Here is a 25,000-nt window from a genome sequence, read left to right as displayed (position 1 = left end):
CATCATCCATAACTTTCCGAAGAGAAATGGAAACAGCGGAATAGGTGAAACTGAACTAAATCCGTCAAAATTAATATTTTTAGATCCGTTCCCGTTCATAGCATATCTCGGTTTGGTGTGGATTGGACGGATTAAGCGGTTGGATTTATCCGCGGAATAGCCCTAGTGGGTGGTTTGCGACAGAGAGGCATGGGCTCAATTCATCCGGAGTATCGTCTGTGGTTCCCATTTTCACCGTTGGATTATCTCAAGACATGATCCAACAGCCAAAACCACATATGAACAAACGCACACAAAACGTGCGTTACAGAGGAATCGAACACTGCATTTACTTTCCCAACTTACCCTCTCTTTTGCCCCGGTCTTTTACTTGCTTGTCCTCTGGTATATAACTCCTCCCCCCTCTCTCTCCCTCCATCCCTCAGCTCCGATCTCTCTCTCTGTGACCGAATTTAGGACATGCAATCTAGTCCCTACTTCTCAACCCAACGAGGTATGACACTCTTTTCTGACTCTGTTGGATCTCTTTCTCTCTCTCTCTCTCTCTGAAAAATTCTTCTGTGCCTTCATCAGGTTCTCCCAACGGTTTTTGTCTGCAGTTAGGGTTTTGAAATTCTAAACGATCAGAGGTCAGAACAACCATCATTAGTTTCTTCTTCTTTGCTTCCCCAGAATTGCCTTAGGGTTTCCAAAGAAATCCACCGGGTACTCTCCATCTCTACCCCCCAATTCAGTTCTCAAGCTGCAGAACTGCTGGAAACTAGGGCTTTTGAGAATTTCACTTGTTTAGAGATTGTGTTGTTATATGGTGCTTCATAACAAGTTTTTCTTAACGTGTTTCTGATTGTTGATGTGTTTGATTTCTCATTTCAAGTTGTTTCATTCTGCTATAAAGAATTCCTACACAGGATGGTTATAGCATGATCTGCAAGGTGCTTTAGTTATATTAGGCTCCTTAGGAATGAATGAAGTCATCAGAGCTAAGGGGCATCAAATTCTGAGGTTAGGAAAAATGTTCCTTTTAGGGAAGTTAAAAGATCAAAGTTTTCACTGTTATAGAGCTACGTAAGCTGCAGTGCAGACATTCCATCACTATACCCCCTTTGTCTTAATTTGAGGATAATTTATAATGACTGTGGATAAATGTATTTCTTTCTCATGGTGTGTTGTTTGTAATTGCCATTTTGAAGAGCTTAAATGGAAGAAAAATTGAGTACAATTTCTTTTGTTCTTTCTCCTTTGTTGATACACTAGTATGTAAAGTAGGATATTGCGTTGATTGATCTTGTTTTCTACTACAGTTCGCCATGTTGACACTGGACATCCTATTTGAGGGTATGGAGATATGATTGAGGTTTTCAGCATAAGTTCTGTGCCACAACATTTCAAGGGCTGACAGGCATTTACGACAACCATAGCTTCAACGTGTTGGAGTAATGTGGACAAATGTTTTCAAAATTGTATGATTCTTGCCTTTATTTACGTTCGTAATATTTCTCTGTCTTCTTTGAAAAATCTCATGGGAACCTATAGTCTCTTGGTTTACTTTCTATGTAGAGCAATTTGCTGAATGGTGCCACGGGCCATTACCCTGGTGGTCCTAGCTTAAACGCTTAACTTGCACCATCAGATATCATCGCCTTCAAATTCAGTTACAATTTGCTACAAATATGCAAATCCCGTTACTTCATCTTCTTATTCATCTAATTTAGTACGCGGACTTACTGATATATTTCTGCCAATTGAGTCACTGACATATTGCATGTCACATTGAGCTGCACACGCTGGAATCACGCACCCACTGTCATTGCCTGCTCACTTGCAGATACTTGTAAGCATGTTGTGACAAAACATCGACACTTGAATTCTTTGAAGTTCGATGTCACCCGAGGGTCACCCGTTGGGGCATTACTTCTTTGGTTTAAGAAGTTGAAACATCATATTCAACATATATCTTAGTATAAGAGATTGGACTGTAGACTAGATATTGTTGTAGTAAGTTTGCATAACATACTTATGAAGCTAAAAGTTAAATAAATGCCAAGTTGAAAATACTTGATTATATTCAGATGTATGAAATATATATAAATAACACAGAAATTTTGAAAATGTAAAGTGTTTTAACACTACAAGCTTTTGACTGTCTTGAACATAAATATAAACATTTCACAATGCTTTTGACCCTTTAGATTTTGGTAATAGTCACCCTCATGCTCTGCTGCAGCTCCCATTCTCATCCCGCATGATGAGCTGGTAACTTGGGTTTTCTGCATTCCTTAGACCACAAATTTTGTCATGCACATCTTCTGTTTCTTCACGGCAACTGCCTTAGGCTCTGCTACAATGTTTCCACCATGGCGATACTCCAATTATTTTCTCTATGGTTCTGTCATCACCCTTCACACAGTTTTGGCTGCTGCTTTCTGCATGTTGAAGCTACCGGGAAGGGTTTTCTGAACTCTTGATTTTGTGATTGATGCTATGTCATGTTACTTTGAAGCATCTAATTGATGCATCCAATTTCATAGGAAACGTAGCAGTTCAGAGGGTTTTGGTTCTTGCATGAAACCTTTTTATGAAGGGAACATATTTTCTTTTGAACGGCAAAGGGAACACATCGAGCGCACGAACTAAATTACATGGATCTTGTGACCTATTTTTCATTTGGGAAAAAAAAATTTCAGTGATGAAGAACCAAGGTAGTACAGCTTTAGGAACTTATTATAGAACTGCCTTCAATTTTATTCTGGTGTGTTTAGGACAGTGGAAGATTCTAGGTTTAGGCTGGTAGTTTGCCAAAGGTTCTAGGATTTGTAGAAAGAAAGGCGAGAAATTTACTTTATTTTCAAAAATGGACTTTAGGGAAATTATCATGAACAATGGCTGGAGTTTTTGATGCTCATGTCAATTTCCCAGGCCAAAATAGTACCATTGATCCATTCTGCTGCTTGTCTTGTCCAGCAGATCAAGAAATTGCTAAAATACCCTGGAACTCAAAAAAACTTCTGATATATTTGGCAGCAGAATATTGACTTATATATCTCGAAATAAGTTTCACACTAAGTCCTGAGAACAGTTTTACTACGCTCAAGGTGTGCTGCAGTCAAATTTTAGAATTCTCTTTGTGTTGTCACTTGTCATGTTCTGCTGGAGCAGCTCAGTTTTTAGCATTTTCATTATCTGTTTTTACTTTTAAAAAATCTGATATAACTGGAACCATGGCATGTTTGACAACTTTATTCCTTTCTAGAAATATGGTTAGAATTTTCTTCCCTCCATAAACTCCAGCAACCCTCTCCTGTCTGCCGCCCTCCCTGATGCCATGCCACTCCTTTCGTTGCCTGTAGCCCCTCTTGCCACCTCTTCCTTCCAATCACGGATTTTCGAAACTAGTTCTTGAAGCATTTGTACGAAACTTGTTTTTGAGTTCATTTGACAGAAATAAGAAATCTGACAACATTGACAGTTTGTCTTCTTTGTCTACTCTTTTTACGATGATATCTGGTCTGGATTTTTTAGGGGCCTGAACAACCTGAATTTTGGAGGGAGGTCAGAGTTTGTTGTGGATGAGTAAGGGGATTTTGATAGTTTCAAATTTTGGCCAACAAAATGAACTGGAGGAGGGAATTTTAAGTGTCTGACTTTAACTCATCATAGATGTCATAATACGTGGTCAACTGATGTATGTGTACATCCTTATCTCACTTTACCTTATTGACCAATTCTACAGGGAGGTTTTCGTCAGATATCGTGGTTCCAGTTTCTCCCTCATGAGTCTGATCTCAACCCGCTGCCTGACAAAAGGTTTGATTTTGGCACAGTTTGAGTCTTAAATCTTAAGTCTTAGAGATTTAAGATTCAATGGAAATCAGAAATGTATGTTTTGATTTTCTTTTTCGGTGCTAAAACTCGATATTTCTTGTGATTTGGGCAGCACAAAGTTGGAGCAGAAAGATGCTGCTACTCTACTGGTGCTTTCATCCCATCTGCAGTTGCAGAAGGAAGGATTTCTCAGTGCATGGACGAATTCCTTTGTTGGGCCTTGGGATCCTTCTCAGGGTGTCCACAATCCAGGTTAAGATCAGAAGTAGTGTTTCAGACTAATGCTACCATCTCTGGTTCTCTAACGACTGCTTGCCTGTATGAAATACACAGATGAGAAAATCAAGCTCTGGCTTTTCCTTCCTGGGCGTTATGCATCTGTTATAGAGTTTGCTCAGGCTGCTGTGTCTAGATTAAGAGGTATAGTGTTGAATCAAGATCGGATTATAGATGATCGTTGAAATTTTCTGATGTTTAATGCGAGGCTCTTGCCGCTCTTCTATTGTTGGTCTGTTCTAATTCATAAGAAAAAGTACCCCCAATTTGGTCCCAATTAATGGGTCTCGGAGAGTACATATGGTAATGTGGAATTATGTGCACAAACGCATGGAGTTTTAACCACTGAACCAATGCTGCTGTTGTTTGGAAACATCTTCATATGATTTTGGTACTGAATTATACTTATAACCGTAAATTACACTTCTGAACTCAACTAGAATTTACTTTGTAAACCTTGTGTTGACGGGAACACTGCATTAATTGCTTCCATTCGGCTTTTTAAATTGCGTTCTGCACTTTTCAACAAATATCTGGGTAAGAAATGGTTTTGTGGTACCAGTTGTTGCATCTGGGGTCTGGTTGGCTCCTGGAGATTCAGAGGAGGTTGCATCTGCTCTATCTCAGGCTTTAAGGAATCGAATAGAAAGGTAAGTTTGTGTTTTAAGTTCTAAGTAAAAATTAATCTGTTTCTGTTCATCTTAACTGATAAGGTTTTGGTATAGCAGAGCCCTGAATGGACTTTCCTACATGAGGTTTGGTGATGCATTTTCGAAGTACCAACCCTTTTCACAAAGTGAAGAACTTTTCAGGTTTTTCTTGACGATTGATTTACGTGTGATGTCAATGCTTTCCGTGCTTTATTTCGTTAGTGTTCTGGTTCTTGAATTGTACTTTACATGCATGCTGTACTTAGAGAGTTAGACCTGACGTTCATTTATCCATCTAAAAAACGATACTTAGAATGTTATGCATGCCTTACATTTGTCCATCTAAAATAATTTGTCACTTTTGTTAATTTTTCAAGACTCCTGCGCCTGACCTAGGTAATTCTACTTAAACGGTTATTGTTATTGTTTCTCTGGATCATAACCAGGGGACAATTTAAGCAATTGCCTTTTGGGGTTATAATTCTTGTTTCCAGGGGATTTTTGCTCTTGATACTATACCGAACGTAATTTCATCATGGGAAGATGTTTTAGCATTATGCTTTGGAGCTTGTGCTGCATGAGAAAATGAACAATTTCAGTAATCGCAAGAGGAAGGCATTTTCTGGTTTAAATTTAGGAAACATACATTTTTATACGAGTCTTCTTTGATTTGTGACCATGGTGTTGTAAAAGCCATTATGACTAGCCACAGTTTCCCATAATGGGGCATCATATCGGAACCATGAGCACATATTCTGTCACATTGGTAACGGTTCCAATGTGTTTTGTGTAATGGGAAACAAATAAGGCCTAATCAATATTGGAAGGCGACTGCTGATTGGAGTTGGGTTCATTATCAAGAGCTACTAGAATAGTGGGTACCTTTGTATATTTTGTTTCTTTTTAAATGTACTCATGGAAAGCTATTAGGAGGTGGTGGAACCAGCTAAAGCCCTTTTTTTGGAACTAGTTATTAACCATGTCCTTTGGATGTGCAGCACTTCATGGGAAGATCCTGATTGGTAACGTGATAATGCCAAAAAGGCATCCTTAGTTCTGTTGGATCTTTTTTGTGGGTTGGTGTTCCCTAGGGTTTTGGCGTATTCCTAATCTTTGTACGGTCCTTTTCTCAAAGTTTCATTTGAGCTTGTACAATTGGCTTTAAAGAATGCTTTAGTGCAATCATGAACGCTTGGATTACCTCTTGTTTATTATTAATGCTTCCAACTCCTCTTAGACTCCTCTGCCTAGAGAGGTTGACAAGTTCTAGCTTGATGGATGTGCTCTTGGATGGTGTTGTTGACTTGGGAGTGTGCGAAATTGTAAGAAATCACAGATGATTGACCTGAGATTATAGTTCTTTTCATTGTTTGGTTGAGGAAGATTCTGTTGTGGTGTTGGACTATATAGTGACCCACAGTTTGCTTAGTGGTTGTCTGTCCGTTGAAACAGAGATCGTAGATTCACATCTTACTTACCTAGAGGTTTTTTTTTTCCCCAGATCCGGAAATAGCAAGTTTGATTTTTCACCACAATGCGGGCACAATTTCTGATCCCTTTGGCTAGCATTTTGATCGTCATTCAGGGCTTTGAAGGCAATCTGTTCTCAAAATTTTGGGTCAAAGGGGTACCGTATATGTTTTAGGAAGATAGCCTGCACACAACTCTGGCTATAATCATCTTCCCCTCCCCATTCTGAAAACCGAACAAAAAGCTTTGAAACAAAAAATGAAATGTTACTGTCCCATTAAAGTCTGTTCTTTGCAACCAACAGTCTTTCTTGTCCAACCAATCAGCATTTCGAGTTACAAAAGTTGATCTCGTCAAACAGTGGTCTTTCCCTTTGTGCTCAATAAATAGGTTGGCAGCCTCCAACACTGGCGTTCCTTATACGAAAGTTTACCATTTACCTAGGTTATGTTTATGCTACCTTTAATCGTTTTTCTGCCCATAAATATTCTCCCATCGTCCGGCGCTTTCTTTGGAATTTGTTCCTCTCTGCTGGCTCTGCCATGTTGTTTCTGTGGAAAGAAAGGGATATGATCCGAATCTGTGGTTTATGATAGAGACAATTCAATTGGTGAAAATTTCGTTGTCGTGGTCCCTCACTGGTCATTCTAAAGAATAGTTTGGAACCTTTCAACCACTTGTATTCCTTTTTGTACCAGCCGTTTGGAATGGTTTCCGTTTGATGTGCATGCTGTGCATATCTTCCTCTCTGCTTAATAAATCTTCAAGAAGGACAACTATGCAGAACATATTGTATCCTCTATTTTAAAGCTTTGCTTCTCATCATTTTCTCAACTTTTTGTGAAATTGTGTATTATGACTTGGTTTGTTTGTTCAACTTAATAAATCTGGGGTTGTGTAAAGGTAACTGACATGACTTGATTGAGTTATGGTACATCTGCATTTTAACTGGTGTCTGAGCAAAGTTTTTGGTTTCTCTGGTATTATATGACTTTAGGTTCTGATTTTGGTTAATGTATGGTTGGTATTCTTGTAGGAGAGGACAGCCTGTGGTTGAGTTCATCTTTGCTGCTACTGAAGAGGCAATTTTTGTCCACGTTCTAATATCTGCGAAGTTCGTGAAAGTTTTCATGCCTGCTATTAGTCATAGTGCCATCACTTTTGCTTTATGGTTTAGGTCGTTATGCATTTGTGCCTTAGATGTGAATTGATTTGCATTCCTTCTGTTTGTCTTTAGGCATATCCGGGCGCTTTCAAGCAGTGACATGGAGAAAATACAGAATGATGCTTCCCATTATTCTGGTGACAGGCTTCCAGGTTGGTTGCCGTATATGCTGGTTGGTTTGTCCTGCAATTTTCCCTTGACTACGGAGGTCTTAGCGAGTAGACTGATTTTGAGACCATTCTATTAGTAGTTGAGGCTAATTTGCTGGGTAGTTCAGGGAAAAGGGAGGCTCTTCTGCAGTATGGCCGAAAAGTAATGCTAGTGTGAAAAGAATTATTTCAAACATAAAATAGGGAAGGAATGAGAGAGTGAGTGTTTGGTGATCTCGGAAAGGTCACATATGGGTGATGAAGTGAGCTGGTTCGGTATGGTTGATCTAACTTGCTCGATTGAAGGCCTTTACCAAATGCTGTCCCTATCAGTCTCGACTCTCGTGTGCTGGGAAGCATGGTCTTGGTGCTCGCCTACCCTTCGGTTTTTATTCGCATGGAGTGGCTAGTCTAGACTTGGACCCACATCACTTACTAACCTGCTTGAGCTGTTTCTGTTGCACCTAGTGTTGCCCCTTCCTTGGGTCGTAGAATGTCCAAGTTCGAGGATAGACACCGTTATTCATCACAATGTACAAGATCCCTTGTTGCTTTTGCAGTAGTTAGCTTTATTTTAGGAAGTAGTAATTGTAAATTTATAATAATCTGATTGTGATTATGAAATCTTGTGGAAGTTTTCCTTTTGTTCTGTCTTGTATTGATTTCACTTTATACTGTGTTTTTTCAGTAATTACCGCACCTCATGGAATGCGTGGTAGGGTTTCTGCGTTTTGTCCAAGTGACCTCGTGAAGCAAGTCTATTTAAGGTGGAATTATTTTTGTTTATTATTTATATATCTTTGTTCTTGGTATTATTGATTGTGTAATAAGCTCATGCTGTTAGGCAATGCACCCTATGCTATATATGAAGCTACCTAACAAGCCCCTCTGTTTTGTTGCGTGTCACGTGTGGATGAAAATTATGGTAATGCAACATTGTGCCAACACAAGCAGAATGGAGAGCACACCAATTTATATAACAGGGGCCAGGAAGCAAACACAACTTGAGAGTCTTGAACCTTAATCTCTTGGAACTAGAACTCTGACCGATATTTTGGATCACCAATGTCCTTATGAAATAAAGTGGGAGGCCCACAATTCCCATTTACCAGGGGTTTCTTTTTGGTTTACAGATTCAGTAGGAGGAGAATGTGTGCTTCATCCACCAACCCAATCTCTCTTGGTAGTTGTTATGTCGCTGATATGAGATAAGCTGTAGGACTTGCACGTTGAGTAAACAGAAAGTCCAAAAATAGGGATCACAATGAAGCAGAATGTACTTGTGGCACAAACAAATGGAAAACAATTATTCCCTCCATCCCACTTTAAATGTCCTCTACCGATTTCTGTGCATTTTCAAACCCCCAAAAAATATAATTTATACATTATTTTACTTTAATTTGGTGTAAAAAAATCAAAAATAACTTATAGAAATATATTTTTTGGGGGGTTTGAAAATGCACGAATTTCTGTAGGGGACATTTAAAGTGACGGAGGGAGTATTATGGAATTGAGAGTCTTGTCCAAAGCTTCCAAAAACCCTCTTTGATCCGATGTTTAATCACCAATTGCACAAAAAACTCAAGTGAATGTGAAATGGGCCAATAATGTATAATGTCGATGTCTTAAAAGCTTAACTTTCTACGTAACACGTTTAAGGTTCTTCATTTCATTTTCTTGCATGACATTCATTATTTGGTATTTGTTTACATGTGGAACAGTTCCGGCAAGTTTAGGACTTCAAATGGAATTGTCGGTTTGCAGCGCGATGTTTCTCAGGTTTCTGGTAGCCACCTCAAAGGGCAAAGTTGTTATGTTGAAGTTACCCTTGGTTTCCCCTCTACTGGAGATAATGATGCTCATAACTCGAATTTAAAAAAGAGTTTACTCAAGCATCATGACACCGAATCCTCTGCAGTGGCAAGTGGTATCCAGAAGGGATTGCATGATCAATTTTCAGTTTCTGAAAGGACATTCATCTACCCAGTAGAGGCAGTGATTGTCCCAGTCTTGCAGACGTCATTTGCTAGATCTTCTCTGAAAAGGTATATCTATAACTGTGGGCCTTTTGTTGCATACTGTAACTTGGTCTAGATGGTGGCAGATGAGTAATTAGGAATTTAGGAGGAGCCGGTCCCTAGCTTGTAATGATGCCATTTTTCTAGTGGCAGCAATCAGTTAGTGGGTTAATCAAGCTCTTGGCACAGACTTCAACCTAGAATTGGCGTTCTTAGCACATCCTATTCTACTCTGAAGCCTAGGGGATTGGCTTTATTTTGGCTTTCCACTTCGGTGATGCCACTTGTCATGCCCCTACTGTTCAATTTTTTTCCTGGTGATGATGTTTGGTTGTCTGATACCTTGGGGGAAAATGCCATTTTAGTCAATTTAAGCAGTTGGGGAATCTTCTCTGTGGCCCACTGTGAAACTGCTTGTTGGTTCTGGTTCTGGTTCTGAAATTCTTTTATAGGTACTCTAACATTAACATGGTCAAGTTGCAGATTCTGGATGCAAAATTGGATAGGGCCATCATTATCTGGTTCACCATTCCTTATGCCCTGGTTGGTAGTCAGCGTTTGTTTGTTGATCATTCATCTCTCTTAGTATGGAATGTGAATTATGTTATTATCAAACGTTAGTCTCTGAAGCTTCATCTCTTGCTCTCACTTCATTTTTATTTTAACAGTGTTGGAGAGAGAGATTCTGCAGATGGATCTTGGACTAAAGCCAATGGAATCCGCTCAGAACAAGATTATCATAGCAGCAGCAATAGTATTAGTAGTAGCATCAGCAGCATTAGTGGCACCTCTAGTGATAGCGATTGCCAGATGGCTGCAGGAGTTGGCGAGCTCGATGCAGATGCTGACTCATTGACAAGTAGACAGTCAGGTTTATCTTCATATGAGTTTCCAAATAATGGCTCCAAATCGGTACTGCTTTCATTCTCACATTTACTTGTTCTTTTTCTCCAAGTACATGTCTTCTTACTAATAGAGTTCAATTGTATGCATGCATCACTCTAAACTTGTTTTTATAGCTAATTTTGTTTCATTGTCCTATGATAAAATGATTTGAAAGTATTGACTTTTGGTAACTTTTGGATTTTAGGCGGTTTTGTTATTCTTGGGGAAAAAGACTCCCTCTCTCCCTCCCTCTCTCTACATGTATGGGTGGGGGCACAGGTTGAGGATACGTGGTTTGGGGTGAATCCAACCTGCTCGGGAAGATTAGATTTTGAACGATGTTGCATGGACTTTTTGGAGAGGCTGTCCAGTCTTATATATTATAGTTTTGGAGGTGATAATCGTTAGGGCCCAATCTTGGGGTGGCAATCCCACCAAGAGGGAGAACTTATAGCACTAGCATACCTGCTTATAATCAACATTCCGAAGCAACAATCCCTAGAAAGTGTACATTCACATAGCCATGAACAAATAATCTTCCCATGAATCCAATTATAAACATCACTAAAAAGTCACTCGATTGGAATATCGAGATCATTAAGTTCATCTTCAACCACCCACATATGCAAAAACTCCAAAGCGATTGATCCATCTGAATACCAACGTAAGAAGTGATCTCAACAGCCCAGGGATCACCACTTCCAAAGCGTCGGTACAAAGATTCACCTTTTGCATACATCAAAACCCAACATTTGGTTAGTCCATTACTCTTCTTCTTATTCAATGTTCGGTAGCTTGGTAGTATGGTCTCTCTGGTGGTGTGATAGTCTTTCTAATCTCGGAGGGACATAAAGGAGAGAAGAGAAGAAGGAATTTGGGGCAAAGATTCCTCTTTGATGTGGGTACTTTGGAGAAACACTATCATACCATTTTGATGGTTTTGAAATTCCATCGTATAGGTTAAAGAGTTCTTTAGTTAGTTGTTTGTATAGTTGGGACTCGAGGGAATGTTAATCGCTCCATCAATTTCTTGACATGATTGATCCTTTTGAAATGCAGGGGGTTGATGGGGCCTTTGGTCATTAACTTCATTTTTGTACACGGGTGGCATTCCCATGATGTCTTGGTTTATATAGTTTTTTTGTGTCAGTTATCACAGAAGTAAAATAAAATATGAAAATGTCCTTTTGATCAGATTGACACAATTCAGTTCTTCATCTGATTCTAGCTCACGGGGAACCAGCATATAAGATGTCTTGTTTTATCTGCAGGGTTCCAAGCGTCCAAGAGCAGGTATAGGTGAGACTTTTGGCCAAGCAGCCCTGGTTACAAATGGTCCTATCCAAGACGCATATAAGTCTGATTACGGCTCTCTTGAAGTTAGCAATTCATCTATAACTGGAGTTGCAAATGATGTCGGATCTCATTGGGATTGGGAGGATGATAACAGAGGCATGGATATCCAAGCACTTCTCTCTGAGTTTGGTGATTTTGGTGACTTCTTTGAAAATGATGCTTTGCCCTTCGGGGAGGTAATTCCTTCCTTCTGTCGAGTTTTAACACTTCCAGTAGATGGTGGTTGATCTAAATGGTGTTGTGTATGTTTCCTTTTTTTCGTAAAGGCCTTCCATATGTGATTAAAATCTTTTTGCAACTTAACAGCTCTTGATGTATGTTGGTTAGTATATGCTACCTATTATCTTTATTTTGCATTCTTTTTGTTTTTTCTAATTACAGGACATGATTTACAATAAGAACTAAACATGACATTTATTTGGTGAAGCCCCCAGGAACTGCAGAGTCCCAGGCTCTTATGTTTTCCATTCCAGATAGTGGTGATCTGGGTAGCAGTCCTAACACCGGCATCATGGATGCTGCAGATCAGATGCTTTTACCTGTAGGCTTTCCATCCTTCGACAATTTTAATCAGCCTTCAGTAGCCACGGAGGAGATTCCAAGCAAAAATCAAGAAGTTGTGAAGAATGCCGTGTCTTCAGTTGCAGTTGGCACAACTCCAGCATCCTCTGTTGGTGAGTTTGACCATTTGGTGAAAGCTGAAGCACTGATGACATTTGCTCCAGAATATGGAGCTATTGAAATTGTAACTAGTGAGTTCTCGACATCGATTTTCAGTAACCCGTACATTCCAAAGTCTCGAAAAGTTGAGAGTACAAATTCGAGTCCGGAAAGTTACGTGTATAGTGCAACACCGCCTTCATCTCCTTGCTTAGATGGATCTGATGAGAAGCATGGCGTAGCTGTGATGTCAAAAGCATGTTCCAACAGGCAGGATTCTAGTACCTCTCTCCATCCAAAGACATATTATACTGCTGTTGAACGCGGGAAAGAACACGATAAAAGACTCATTGCTTGCAACAATAGCGTTGCGACACACGGTGTGGCACCGCCGTCTTCACTCTCTGGGTTCAATTCCACCAACGCTGTCAAATCTGGACTGAAAACAAATGAAGCAACAGTCGAACCGGATAATTTTCTCATGTCTACAAGAACTGTGCTTGCCACAGAAGTTGAATGCCTTATGTTCCAAGCTTCTATGTGCAGGATTCGACATACCCTGATATCATCTTGTAGCCCTCCGCCCATGGGGTCAATTAGGTTGGCTGGAAATTCTTTTCTGAATCAGGTGCACTGTGAACCGAACACTGGAACAGGAATTGTTTTTAGCAAGTATGAGGTGAAAAAGAAGGACTCTATTCCAGTTAGAATCGCTGGGGATATTGATAGTGGACTGCTAGAAGGGCCACTTAATGCACCCGTGGGTGTTTGGCGCTCTGTTGCAGTTCCTAAAGTTACAAAACCTTCGATGTCACCTAGTATGGAAATTTGCCCATCCTTGCCTTCTCATTCGTCCGAGGAAGGTATACTATCTTATGGGCAGAGGCAACCACTTCAGGAATTCCTTGACGGTTTGGCATTACTTGTTCAACAAGCTACCTCATTCGTTGATGTGGCGCTTGATGCTGATTGTGGTGATGGCCCTTATGGTTGGCTTGCATTACAAGAGCAATGGAGGCGCGGATTAGCTTGTGGACCTTCCATGGTTCATGCTGGTTGTGGAGGGAGTTTGGCTTCTTGTCATTCATTGGACATCGCTGGCGTAGAACTAGTGGATCCACTGTTAGCTGATGTAAGCATATTTCTTGTATATGCCAACGGAAATGCCCCCACAATCACAACAGAAACTGTGGGGGCCTTTTTCGTTAAAAATAGATTTTGTACTTACTCCTTCATCCTTATTGTCTTCATTGAGGTTTCTGACTTTGTGCCATGACTTTGTTTATATTAGCTGATGCAAGCATGTTTCAATAAGTTCATTCTTTATTGGTAATCTGAAGAACTTTCTGTGACATTTTCATAGTTTGGTTAGTTTGAGTATGACTGCTAAAGAAAGATTCCATTATTGAGGTTTCTGACTTTGTGGAATACCTTTCAATTGTTCGATCTGTGATTGATTGAATCTGAAGAACTTAATGTGGTTTCATTGGTTTTGGTTAATCTTGGTACAAATGCTAAAGAAAGATACAGATTTTCTTTTTATAGAGTCGGTGAGAAACACCAGATTTGGGAATTTTGTCTGATGCCTAGGTGACTTGCGGTTCGGGGATAAGATCATTAGTTTTGAACATGTAGCTTGTATGTTACGGGGAAATGGTACTCATGTTAATTTAGCACCTTTCGTCGTTCAACAATTCCTATGAGTAGTATCTTAATTTTTCAGGTTCATGCATCATCTGTGATTGGATTGCTGCAGTCAGACATCAAAACAGCTTTGAGATCTTCTTTTGGCTCTTTGGATGGCCCATTGTCTGTCACTGAATGGTGCAAAGGCCGTTCAGGTGATGCAGGAACTGTGGGTGATGGATTTGCCTCTGAACTCACTGGAGGTGAATGTAGAGATTCTTCAAGTACTGTAACTTTACCTGTGGGTGAACAGCTAAGCCCATCCCAATCTTCTCTTGGCGTCAAGGGTATACATTTGTTTATACATTTAGAATGAGATTATATCTTTTTGGTGTACCAATAATTGGGCCATTGACACCACAGGTGGAGGTAGGGTGGAAGAGACAAGCCAGTGGAGATCAAACCAAGAAACCAGTGCATCAGAGTCAGAGCAGCAATTGGGTTTCCGTCGCAGGCCAACATTGTTTGTGCTTCCAGCGCCTGCTCTACTTGTAGGGTATGCATTCTGATCACATTGGGATTTAACCTGATTAGCCGATGGTTTGATGATACTTTTAGTACTGATTCTCACAGGATAGCTCAAAAACTTGAAGATGGTTTTATGGCCATATTTTGACGGCTGACTACAGTATGAATACCATACAAAGAAAGTTACTGATATATATTTTCATAGAAATGTGGACTTGTAACATGCACTAGTTTGCTCTGTAAGAATTCTTGCCCTTCAGAAAGCATTTGGTCTCTAGTTCAACTTGTGCTTGCACACATGTTTTGTAGGTGGTTGCATTTATTTGGGATTGCACCAATCATGCAATACTGTAGTCTGGGAGACTTCAGAGGTGGCTCTACATGGATGGTTCTATGGTCAACTGAACACCCAAAACAATTTTTTATTTTGTTTAGAATACATGTAAAATTTTTGGTCTAACCTTACTTTGAACACCCAACTCAAATGTCAATGAACACCTAACCCAAAACCAATTAAACACTCAATACTCAATTACAGCCCATCAATCCAGGTAATTTATAATTGAACACTTAACACATTACCTCAAATACAACTCACAATCATAATAAAAAAAAGAAAAAAGAAAAGAAAGAAAGAGAGAAAGAAGAATCTATAGGGGTAAGTATTATGTTATACATTCTCTCTCCATCTATACTGTTGATGGTTTAAATGTGTTAATTTTGCATTTATGACAATAACTTCTTTTTTTTTTGTTTAGTTAGCTTATAGAATTACGGATAAAAGCTTTAAAAAATTCAACTACGTTGCAAAATCCCATTAACTTTCTAATATTCCTTCGAATTAGGACTATGATAAAATATCTCATCATGTCATCTTAAAGAACAACATATTTTTTAGAAGGTCTGCCCAACATACCCGCTACAATTTTATTCATAGGGGTTTTAGTAGATTAATACGCTGGTTAAACGTTGATACAAAATATGAAAACTCATCTAAGACAACTGTAAAAAATTATACCCCCTCATTCTCGAAACACTGTCTAGACGCAATACGACAACTTAAAAAAAAAAACTAATTTTTTTTAAAAAATACAATATATATTTTAGTTCTCATTTTGTCTTGTAGTTAATTTTTTTTAGAATAGAGGCTATGTTTTTTTACCGCACTATTAATACTAATTTATGAGATTTTGTACATGTACTATTGGTTAATAAATCAGCTAGTAGAGTTAAGGTAATTTTTGAACACTCTACCACAAATTCCTGGAGCCGCCATTTGTCTGGGTTCCTCACTACCCGAAATAAGGAAAATGAAAAATTGGAAAACAACCTGGCCAGTGAAAGTCAGTAAGAACTTCCAGGAAAGACTTCTTTGGACAAATTTATCGTGCATTTTGATGAAAAAAGATTAAAAAGAGCATGCTAATATTAGATGACGAAACTACTAATTGTGTTTGTTATGTAATTTCTCATTCCAAAATTATGTGGAGGATTGTCCTTCATAGAGGTTCCTTTACTTGGCACGGGGCTTTGGATCTGTATCTAGAAAAGGTAGATTGATTTTCACGTTGCAACTTCCCTATGGATACCACCGATTTTCACTTATAGGTTGCTTGTGTTTTTCTAATTTTACAAGTACAGAGTTGTGAGATACAACCATGGAAATTATGACCTGGTACCATTACTAATTTACTATACACATAGAAGACCTGCAGGAGATGCCTACGGCTCTCATGCAGAAAATGTGGAAATCACCAAATTACAGCTAATAAAAACTAATGGACTGAAATAAGCAAGCAACATGCTAGTTGGTTTTCAAGACCTCTATTACTCCTAAACTTCACTCCACATTTTGTGATATTTCAGTTTTTTCTTTCCTCTTCCTCGATTCTCTCCATACTTCTGGTTGCTTGTAACACAGGTGTAATTTGTAACGTAACTTCCGTTAGTTGATGGTCTGGTAACACGGTCTTCTTTTGTTAGCTTAGGAGCTTACTGTAATAGCAAATATGATGAGCAAAAGTATTTGGTCTCCTCAATAGGTACCAGGATGATTGGCTCAAGACATCAGCAAGCTCTCTGCAGCTCTGGGAAAAGGCTCCTCTTGAACCATATGCTCTGCAGAAACATGTAAGATATGTCAAACTGTTCTTAATGGACATTTTGTTAACCGAAGTTGCATTGTTTTGTCCTATGTAATTGCTGGTGAAGAAATCCTAGAAATTGTTGGTTTGCATTTTGCTTAACCTTTTGTGACATTTGTTTTCCTTTGGCTTTTTTCATCAAATGTTGCAGATGACTTACTGTGTCATATGTCCAGACATTGATCCCCTTACTACCGCCGCTGCTGACTTTTTTCAACAACTTAGTACTGGTGAGTGTATTCATATTTATGCTATCCATAAGTTGATGGTTGAATGAATGTAGACACCCCTAGTAACATTTTCGTCTCTGTTTTCTCCTTCGAGAGAAATTGGCTTGATAGGGTACTCTCATAATCTTGTTTGCGGTTTAAATCTTGACTAAGAATATATTTAGATTGCCGATAAAAAAGAGAGTATATATTTAGATTTGTGTGATGAATGCTTATATACTGTCTTCAGAAAATGGAAACGTCTGAATTTTCTGCGTGCAAAGTAGTAGAATATGTGGAATAAGGTTTTCTTTTTGGTGCACTTGGAAAATTTTCTTCGTACTCTACTGCAAGAGGGAAGAAGTAGAATGTGTACCTTGAGGGGGGGGGGGGGGGGGGGTGGGGGGCTGTGGGGAAGGAGAAAGCATGAAAAAGAATTGCAAGTTTTGCTATCTGTGTGTTGAAATTTGGATCCAAATAGAAATTCAACTTATAAATGCTCGCGCCAAAGGCCTTTTGCCATAGAAACATGATATCTATGCCTTGTGAATGTCTCCAATGTTTCTGATTATGTCACATGCATTTATTTTGTTGGTTGTATGCCCTGTAGCTTCGTTCTGGTTGATACAGTCAGCATATTCACCTGATATTTTAACTAGCAGGTTGCATGGAAAAACTTGTGCTAACTTCGTTAAAGATGCATCACATGTAACCAAATGAAACCAGCATAAATGACCAAGCATTGAGTCCAATCACTCGGGGTCGGTTATTTAAATACATTTTAAAGAGTCTGCGCTGGTGTCGAATTTGTCTTCAGATGGATGCAGCATGGCATGTAATAGATTGGTTCTGTACTCAGTGTACTTCTATGTCCAGATCAAAGTTTTCAGAGGCGAAAGCGCAAGGCGAGGCGCTTAACCCTCCATGGGGCGAGGCGTACGCCCCGGGGCATTGAGGCGTAAGCCTTTTGATTTTCTATTTTTAAATAATTAAATAAATTAAAAATAACTCTAAAAAATACAAAAAATATGGATAAAATTAATAAAACCAACCAAAAAAGAAAACAGAGCACAAAGTTAACATTGAGTCAATGATCAGTCTATGACTTATTAATTTATTATTACTTTATCAGTAAATGGAGAAACTTGATAAGGCTATAACATCATTTATTAGTTATTAACTTATTATTTTATTGACTTATTACTTTATTAGTTACTAAAAAAGTAGTGCAAGTGTTTGTAGAAAACATAGCACACTTGTTGTTGGAAAACAGAGCACAACTGTTGTTTAGAAAACAGACCACGGTATGGTAGAAGATGAAAGATTGACTACAACAACACAGCTGAGAGAGAGAGAGAGAGAGAGAGAGAGAGAGAGAGGCTGAAGATGAGGAAGAACGAAGAACCCAAAAACCCTAGGTCTGATGTCTGATGTCGGCTGCTTTCTATTGCACAGAAGTCGTAAATCCCTCCTCTCTTGCCAAGTATTTATAGGGTTCGGTGAAATTTTCGTTAAGAAATTACCGAAATTAGATTATGAAACTTTCACCCCTGAGGCGTACGCTTCTTCAGTCGAGGCGTACGCCTTAAAAAATTAGGCGTATGCCTAGTTGGTTCAAAGTCCAAATTTCAATGCCTTAGGCATTTTGGCTACTCCCCGCCTCGCCCTGACACCCCGGGTGCGCCTCAGAAATGCCTTTGAAAACTTTGATAGACATGCATCCAGCTTAACAGAATGATGCATCGACCAGAGTATCTGTGTTTGTGTAGACATACTTGTATAGACGTACTGTGCGCACAGATGTATTTTTTTTATTTACTGATTTACTCTTACCTAGTCCTGGTCATGGGTTGTTTTTACAGTCTATGAGACATGCAAACTGGGAACTCATTCACCTCAAAGCTTGGGAAACCATATGGAGGTGGATTCTGGAAAATGGTCATCATCTGGTTTTATTCTACTTGACTGCCCTCAATCAATGAAGATAGAAAGCAGCACTGCATCTCTTGTTGGATCAATTAGTGATTATTTTCTGTCCCTGTCCAATGGTTGGGATTTGACGAGCTTTCTGAAGTCTCTCTCAAAGGTTCTTAAGGCTCTAAATCTTGATTCATGCTTTGCCTCGAACCCAAAGGAAGGAAGTACAGGTCCTTGTACGGTAAGTAGCATGTATTCACCTTCATGGCTTCATGTATCTTTTGGTTGAAATATCATATTTCTCAGTGAACTTGTGCTACATGACACTTCATATCAATGAACACCCTTCTTGTTTACTGTACATATAACTTTAAACAGGTTTCTTGGGTTTTTTTTTTGCTCTGTTTCTCCTCTTACAAGCTTGGCATATGGTATGAGCAAGGAGGAGCACGTGAATATTCTACACCTTTTATGATAAGCAGGGTCCTACCATCTGTTGCTCTAGCTACAGTCAAATTATGAATGTGGTGGTTATTGCAGTCATCAGGAGCTACTTTTATGATAAATGCTCTCTCTCTCTCTCTCTCTCTCTCTCTCTCTCTCTCTCTCTCTCATTGTAGCTTTGGCTCATTCTGAGCGTCCCTGTGTGCTCCTGTATGGATGTTTTTTGAACTGTTACACGGTCGTGTCTTTTTCGTTTCTTGCTCTCCTGGAAGCTTTCATTACGCTTATTATGCTTCCTAAATCTAAATAGAGGAAAATATCAAAAAGGCATAGTATTGCTTGTCTTTCTTCTCATAGTTAGTTCTCTACCTGTTATGTCTTAGATGTTTGCTAAGCTCTTTATAAACGAAGTGAGACTATACTATTACGGTCGGGTAGAAGCACTCACTTTCTTTGGCCAGTTGAGGAGGTTAACGACTACAATGAGTGAGTAGCCCCCGCTAGGAGGAGAATCAGAGCGGAGATAGTTGCCACAGGCTACCGTCAGCAGCAGCCAGCAATCAGTGGAAAGACTCCCATTCACCTTGTCGAACGTTCTTTCTATATAATAGGTTGCTGAAAGAGGGATATTCTGGTGATTCGGAGGATCATTTTCAGATGAGTGATAAGGGAGGATAGAAAAATAAAGGAAATAAAGAGGGAGAAGATTACCCATTAGTTTATAAGAGGCCATGTCGTTAGAGGTACATTACGAGTCACTGAGGTTTTCAGGCGCGACATTGATTACTACCCAGAAAACTAGGCATCTTCTTAATATTCTTCAAAGTCAAAGGCTGATAGCTATTAGTTCAAAATGATGTGGCTTGGCAAAACAAATTTGTTGTTGATTATGTAGCCTTCTCTTCTTTTCACATGTTCCTGCCTCATAAATCTTTAACATTGGCCAGTAATTTTGCTCAGTGGTATTTGCATCGGGTTTGATGGTAATTAATTATAGCAAAGCTGATCTCATATCCCTAACCTTGTTGTTTTCTGGTATCAGGTTATCTATGTGGTTTGTCCCTTCCCTGAGCCTGTTGCAGTCCTGCAGACTGTCATCGAGTCTTCCATTGCTGTTGGATCAATCATTCTGTCGAAAGATAAAGAGAAAAGATCCATAATCCACAGTCAGGTTGGGAAGTCCTTGAGTTGCTCGGCATCTGTGGATGAAGCATCAATATCAAATGTGTTGACACTTCCAGGATTCTGTATTCCTAAATTGGTCCTTCAGATTGTAACAGTTGATGCCATTTTTAGGGTCACAAATCCAGCTCTCAATGAGCTCGTCATTCTGAAGGAGATTTCTTTTACTGTTTACAATAAAGCTAGGAGAATTTCACGAGGATCCTCCACCTCCACCACTGACGTGGTCCAATCTTCTTCTATGTCAAGTAGATCTCATTCGGCTTCGATGCAAATGACATCTCCAATCTCAGGGATGTGGAAGGAGTGTATTGGTCCTAGAATAACAGGTCCAAGAGAGAGTGAACTTGATCCTACCTTGCGCCATGGTTCTTGGGATAATAACAATTGGCAATCGTCAAGAGCAGCTGGCGGTTTTGGGATTGATCCACATAGAACTGGAGATTTTCTTATTCAAGATGAGATTCGTTATATGTTTGAACCACTATTTATTATTGCGGAACCTGGTTCACTGGAGCATGGAGTCTCACCAACAATTTTTGCTAACATAGCATCGGAAACTTCAAAGCCTTCTCTATCGGATGATTGTACTAGTGGGAGCATTGTGCAGAGTTCAGTAGATTCTACTGGACCATGCTCCCAATCTGATGGATCGGAGGGGGCAGAAGGCTTTGGATCTTCTGGCCACCAAAAGACACTTCCTACTCTACACTGTTGCTATGGATGGACAGAAGATTGGCGTTGGCTAGTATGTGTATGGACCGATTCTAGGGGAGAGTTGCTCGACAGCCATGTATTCCCCTTTGGTGGAATTAGTAGTAGGCAGGATACAAAAGGCCTGCAATACCTTTTTGTCCAACTGCTGCATCAAGGCTGCCAAATTCTTCAGTCGTGCTCTTCTCCTGACTCTGGTGTTGTCGTCAAGCCAAGAGATTTTGTGATTACACGCATTGGATGTTTCTATGAACTTGAGTACCAAGGTATGTGATTTGCTTCTATCATTTGTGAATGGAAGGATTATTACTGATTTGTTGGTTTTCGGCATTTTATTTTTCTGCAAATTTGGTAATCATGAGGTGGCTGCTTCATTTCTGTGTTGCTATTGCTGCAACTATTTTAACTAAATTTCCCTTGAGCGCTTTCTAAGGTGGTGAATACCTAAAAGGCAATAGAGGACGATTTCAATAACTCAAATCACTATATTTTGCATTTCTATCGCTTCCACCAAAAAATAAAAGTCACTATATGTTTTGCTCATAGGACCCTGCTGGTTAGCATTTGGAAACTAAAGAGCCAATTGTAATTGCATTATGTCGTTATCAATTCCTGGATATTATCTAGAGATGCAATAGGTTCATTGTCTTCTAGTCAGCTGTCGATTTGGTTTCTATCTAATGTATTTATTGAACTTCACCAATGTCTGTAAACAGAATGGCAGAAAGCACTCTATTCTGTTGGGGGTTGCGAGGTGAAAAAATGGCCTCTGCAATTACGGCGATCTGCACCTGATGGGATGCTAGGAAGCAGTAATGGGACCTCATTGCAGCAGGAACAGGAGATGACTTTAATTCAAGAGAGAACCCTTCCTTCTTCGCCTAGTCCTATATACAGTGGTCACTCAAAAGCATCTGGTTTTGTAAAGGGTGGTGGTCTGGGACAGTCCTCAGGTAGAAAGCAGCTGATGGGTGGGCCTCCAGTCATAGACCACCCTAGGGGTATGCTTCAGTGTGTGCAAAGCATCAGTTTCATCTCAATTTCAGTCGACCATTCATTACATCTGGTTTTCCAAGCTGATTCAGCATCTCCTGGTAGTTTTCAATTTCCCTGTTTCACTTGCTATGAGCTTCCCTATCCTTCAGTTGCATTTATTCTACTGGAATCTTCATTATTTAGCATACATTTTAAAGGATATGATCTCCTGCTAAAAAAAATGTGTGCACCTACACAAGTGAGTTAACGATCGAGGTTAATCAACCAATTTGGAAGAAGATTGGAACATGTGTAGGCCATAACAGTTAGGGTCATTAGAATCTAAAGTTTTCAAAATGTTTAACCGTCCTAATCCTGAAAAGTCTAATAAAGTATTTTGGTTTTGAACTTTAGTTGGAGGACAAAAATTAATATTAAGACTCTTATAATTGTGTCAAGTAGCTGTGTTGGTTCATGTGTACTGTGGGATGTTGTGCCCTGCATGTCCTTTAAAGTAAATTCAGCAGTAAATTGTTCAATAACCTATAGGTAAGACACTTGTCGGACACTCGTATCAGTCCATGTGTCTTCTGGTACTTGAAAATTGGTGTAGTGCACATGAGAAAATCTATGGCGCATCATGACACCATGAAGTCCTATGAAGGAAGAACCCTGAACGTTATCAATAGTGTTCAATTGGGGGCGATTATGAACTTGGTTTTGGTATTTGCATATTCTATCACTAGGGCACACCTATTCTCACTTTGAGTGCAGCCTTCTAAAACAAGGTAAAACAAGGAATTAATCGCTGATTAATCACTAGCGGTGCCTATCCAATTAGGTCCAACTAATGATTGATTGCTGATTATTTATTAATATGCACTGATTAATCTGATTAATAGCTCGAAGATGGCTGACCGCCCGACTAGCGCCTAATGACTTTTAGAACATTGCTTGAGTGTGGTATCCTAGTGTAGGAAAACGTAGTCGATGATAGGCCTGTGAAGTACATATACCTGTCGCATCGCGTATATACATTCCATGTTTACATGTTAAGCACATGCTCAATGCGGTAATGCCAATACGTATCTCTGTGAATTAGTCGTCTTTGAACTGTCTGGGCTCTTTTCTTGGTAATGCAGTTATTGCTATGAGATTGATGTGCCTGTGGTAAAAACTAAGATAGCTCAAATTCCTCCTGCCCGATTTTTCTATCTCAAAAAATCAAATTTCCATTTCATTTTGTTAGATGATTTTAAAAGCTGTATACATAATTTGACGATTTTAAAAGCTGTCTGCATAGATTGACTGAGTTCTTTTTACTGGGGCAAAAAAGAAAATTTGAATTTTTTTCACGAAAATTTTGTTTGTGTACCCAATTAAAGTGCATGACTGCCAAAAAGGGACAAACAAATTGAGGATGGGGGGAGAATTAGCATCCTAATGTTCCATATCTTCCCCTTGAAAGAGACCGATACTTTTTGTGTGGGTTCATTCATGGAATTGATTTCCACACTCCCCTTTTAGCCATCCACACTCCTTTTTTTGTCTTTATCCACTTGAATTTACTATCTTGCCCTTTATTCAATACACTTCTTCACACATGCAAGGGCAATATAGTAAATTCATATAGATAAAAACAAAAAAAGGAGTGTAGATGGCTAAAAGAGGAGTGTAGAAATCATTTTCCGTTCATTAATAGCTAGTTATGTGCTATCCTATGTCAAGCTACATGTGCATGAAAGTTGAGTTGCTTATGCATGTTGTATTGTCATGTGATATTATTTGCAGGGACTACTCAGGGTAGCACCAGCACTGTGAACGTGTCAGGTGGTTATATTGAAGGGTTCACTCCGGTGAAGTCTCTTGGTTCGGCATCCACATCTTATGTTCTAATCCCTTCACCCAGCATGCGATTCCTTCCCCCAACTCCGCTGCAACTCCCCACATGCCTCACCGCCGAATCCCCTCCACTTGCCCATCTCCTACACAGCAAAGGCTCTGCGATTCCCCTTTCCACAGGATTCGTGGTATCCAAAGCTGTACCTTCTATGGGGATGGGGAACGACTCCTCAAGGAGGAGCAACTCCTCGAAAGAAGAAGAATGGCCTTCAGTTATTTCCGTTAGTCTTGTTGATCATTACGGAAATGGAAGTAATAACAGCGGTAATACTCAGGAGAAAACTAAAAGAGGGATTGTTAGGGGCTCAGAAGCCAGAGATTTTGAAATAGAAACCCATTTGATACTTGAGTCTGTAGCAGCAGAACTTCATGCTCTATCGTGGATGACTGTGAGCCCCGCTTACTTGGAAAGGCGAACCGCGCTGCCCTGCCACTGCGACATGGTTTTGAGACTCAGAAGGCTTCTTCATTTTGCCGATAAAGAGCTCTCACAGTCGAGGCGCACAGAAAAGACACAAGTCTAGGTTTCTTTGTGGACTGATGTTTTAGGTATGTCAGTTTTTTTTTTTTTTTGTAAATTATGTGTCAGCTTCTCTTCATTTGCTGTTGTAGTTTGACCATGCTGATGAACTGCAGTGTTTTAGATTTCCCGTGAGTTGGGTAGTGTGGGAAAGAAATGTATACAGATTTAGGCTTAGAGATAGAAAAGCAGATCTCAAATTATGTATCAGACCATCAGAGGAGGTATTTATTTATTTAACTACATGGTAGAAGGCGTCTGATTCTACCCGAGTCACAGAAACCATGTAGTCTCCTATTCCATTGATAAAAGTAATTTAATGTTGTAAGTTTGATTCATCCACTGCACAACAATTTTTTCCCGGTTATTTGTATATGATAAATACCCA

General features: G+C 39.5%; 1 protein-coding gene across 1 annotated transcript; it reads left to right on the top strand.

Moving 5' to 3' along the window:
- The first annotated feature begins 900 nt into the window (after positions 1–900).
- LOC131320735 (mediator of RNA polymerase II transcription subunit 13) lies at positions 901–24,950 on the top strand. Its single transcript, XM_058351560.1, has 23 exons — positions 901–1,002; positions 1,302–1,460; positions 3,731–3,804; positions 3,935–4,074; positions 4,156–4,242; positions 4,661–4,748; positions 4,827–4,910; positions 7,255–7,332; positions 7,456–7,535; positions 8,221–8,299; positions 9,254–9,577; positions 10,034–10,093; positions 10,219–10,462; positions 11,707–11,967; positions 12,219–13,583; positions 14,175–14,424; positions 14,501–14,633; positions 16,648–16,735; positions 16,901–16,979; positions 18,821–19,116; positions 20,362–21,481; positions 21,932–22,309; positions 23,982–24,950. Exons 2-23 carry the CDS (start codon positions 1,437–1,439, stop codon positions 24,614–24,616), a joined length of 5,967 nt encoding a protein of 1,988 aa, XP_058207543.1. The 5' UTR covers positions 901–1,002; positions 1,302–1,436; the 3' UTR covers positions 24,617–24,950.
- The last annotated feature ends 50 nt before the right edge of the window (positions 24,951–25,000 follow it).

Source organism: Rhododendron vialii, chromosome 3a (genome assembly GCF_030253575.1).
Source record: "Rhododendron vialii isolate Sample 1 chromosome 3a, ASM3025357v1".
In the NCBI taxonomy this organism is placed as follows: domain Eukaryota; kingdom Viridiplantae; phylum Streptophyta; class Magnoliopsida; order Ericales; family Ericaceae; genus Rhododendron; species Rhododendron vialii.
The sequence above is the reverse complement of the archived record's forward strand: the minus strand, read 5'-3'. Positions and strand labels throughout refer to the sequence as shown.

Coding starts and splice junctions, on each gene's coding strand:
- LOC131320735 (XM_058351560.1), top strand. CDS start 1,437: ATGTGGACAAATGTTTTCAAAATT. Junction 10,463..11,706: donor CAAATAATGGCTCCAAATCG/GTACTGCTTTCA, acceptor TTTTATCTGCAG/GGTTCCAAGCGTCCAAGAGC. Junction 13,584..14,174: donor TGGATCCACTGTTAGCTGAT/GTAAGCATATTT, acceptor TTAATTTTTCAG/GTTCATGCATCATCTGTGAT.